The sequence below is a fragment of the Grammomys surdaster genome, unplaced genomic scaffold, assembly GCF_004785775.1.
Source record: "Grammomys surdaster isolate TR1022 unplaced genomic scaffold, NIH_TR_1.0 1144, whole genome shotgun sequence".
NCBI classification, from domain to species: Eukaryota; Metazoa; Chordata; class Mammalia; order Rodentia; family Muridae; genus Grammomys; species Grammomys surdaster.
Genome location: NW_021605563.1, coordinates 6,639 through 9,020, shown reverse-complemented (window position 1 = coordinate 9,020; position 2,382 = coordinate 6,639). Strand labels below are relative to the sequence as shown.

Sequence of the window (2,382 nt, the reverse complement as noted above, 5' to 3'; positions counted from 1 at the left end):
AGAGATAAAACAGTCATAAAGACCATGGCTGGACCTCCCTCTAGTGTTCTATGACCGAGAACAACCTATTACCCAGAGGAGTGAAGCCTAGGAAATGGCCCTGGGTAGAGTTGATGACAGTTTGTAATTGGAGAATCACCTTGCTTGGGTAGATCCTGGCATGGTAATGGATTCTGAGGCAGCGTGGCATCTGGTTTTAGGCTACTGGAAGTCCCATCAGGCCTCAGGAAGGCATCATGAGGTGAGCTGTTTCCCACTAGGGTATTAGATGGACAGATCACAATCAGATAAGGTATCCAGAAGTGAGACATTGCTGCAGGGAGACTAAAAGTCACTTGTGTGTTCAGAGCTCCCTAGCAGGAAGAGGCAAGGACTCATGACTGACAGAGCATCTCCTGTTCTCCAGAGGGTTGTAAATCCTATCTCATCTAGAGAAAAAGAGTGAGGTCAGTTCTCAAGTAAGCTGACGCCTCTCCCTTGGCAAGCACCTCAGACTTCAAGGAGAGTCCTCTATGCTCCAAGGGAACCTAGGAATCCACTGGGCAGCAATGGAGAGATAAGAGGTCTAAAACCAAGACCTCATCCTGTCATTTATAGCTGACTGAGAAGTCACAGGTAGCACAGAACCCACTGCTGTCTGAGAAAGATGCAGCTTTCACAGTACTCTTGAAGACACTCTGAAGGGATGGGTACCAATACTGGTCCATGGGAAATACCCTAATCTGGGTTAGCAGACAAATCTGCTAATCCTACAGTAAGGCTAGCTAGATTGAAATAGAAAAGTAGTGACTCATTTATAAAGGAAAACAACCTGCTCCTGCCTAATGAATACCATTATCTACTGCTGTCTACCCAGGAGGTAGATTATATAGGATTAGGACCAAAGGCAGAAGTTTCCACAGGTCTCCATCCAGTACCATCTTCAGGGTCCTCCACAGAGGACAAGGCTTTCCAGCCCTTGATTACCTGAGATCTCCTCAGGCATGAGGACAGAGCGCCCCCTGGTGGACAAGGGTCTAAAAGGTGTTCTGTGGCTGGGAAAGTGGGGCTCTGCCAGATCAGCAGGGAAGGGAGCTCAGCAAGCTGGTGGCTGATGAGCCATGTGGGCATTGAAGCTGAGCTCCTGTCACACACCTGTAATCCCAGCACTTTGTAAACTGACACAGAGAAGGGATTGTTTCAGAGTCTAGTGTGGCGATAGTGTGAAGGCTTAAAACAAAACAGAACGAAAGAAGGAGAGAGGGAAAACAGGAAGACCAAGAGAGGTTGTGGCTGCCTTGTCCCTGGAAGAATCTGTTGTGATCTCCAGGACAAGTACCATGGGAAGGTGGGAAGAAAGGTCAGGTGCAAATAGCATCCTGAATGGCAGAGGGCTTGTGAGGATTCCCTGGGGATGGCAGTCTACAGCACAGGCTGCCTTAGGTCTAGGGGAGCTGTCTGAGACTGCCTCCTGGTCTTGCACTGCCCCAACATCCCCAATGGTGGTGACTTCCTGCAGAGCCAGATGGTGCTGAGGGCATTGCCAAGTCCTCCCTTCTGTGGCCTGGGCTCTTCATTCCTTCCCTGCCCTCATGCTGTAATGTTTCCCTTACCTTCTTTAATCCACTGGAGCCTAGGAGAGCCAGAGTTCCCAGTAGCTGTGGTGCTGAACTGAAGATTGGGAAGCCTTGAAGCTTCTGGTACCCCAAGACTGGGAACTTCCTGACTTTAAGTTATGTCCCTGTTCAGTGCACCAACCCCTCTCCATGTATGCATGGGAACTCACCAGGCAGCAGCTTGGTGTATCCACAGCTCAGTAGAATTAAAAGACTTAGAAGTAGAGAATGCTTGCTCTTGGTGGCTGCTTTCTTGGCCATGGTTCCTTCTGACAGATGTGACTGCCTCTGCTGGGAGAATGGGGAAGTTTAGCTTGTCCCCCCGCTGTGGACCCAGCACATACTAAAGCAAGAATTTCAAACAACTGGCTATGAATTCAGGCCTCCCATGCTCTGACCATGCACCTCCCTAGTCCACTTTTCCTTAAATTTCTTCCTGCTATCTCTCCCTTGCTTTGTGACTTGGAACCTCCCTCCCTGCAAACCACAGCCCCTCTCACACTGGGTCATATGAAGGCTACAACCCTGAACTCAGTCCTGAGAACAACCTGTTTAGTCCTCCCAAACCCCATGCCCCACCCGCGGTCCCTTCTTCATCTCACTCACCAACAGCTGCACCCTCAGGGACTCTTGGCAACAGCATCAGAAAAGGGAAGAAAGAATAAACTGAATGCCTTGGAGATGGCGCTTCTGAAGACTGAAATCTGAGCTTGAATCATTTATACTGGGGCACGCCCAGAGCCTCTTGGGTGCTAGGAGGAGTTCCTGTCCTCAGCAAATCCTTGCT

At 49.7% G+C, this 2,382-nt stretch overlaps 1 protein-coding gene across 1 annotated transcript in view; it reads right to left on the bottom strand.

Moving 5' to 3' along the window:
- LOC114634905 overlaps positions 1-1,856 on the bottom strand; it is a gene marked incomplete at its 3' end in the record, with an annotated part of 31,262 nt that extends 29,406 nt beyond the window's left edge. Inside the window, exon 1 of the mRNA XM_028783505.1 lies at positions 1,766-1,856. Within this exon, the coding sequence (XP_028639338.1) occupies positions 1,766-1,856 (91 nt within the window). The remainder of the gene's footprint in view (positions 1-1,765) is intronic.
- Positions 1,857-2,382: the final 526 nt, after the last annotated feature.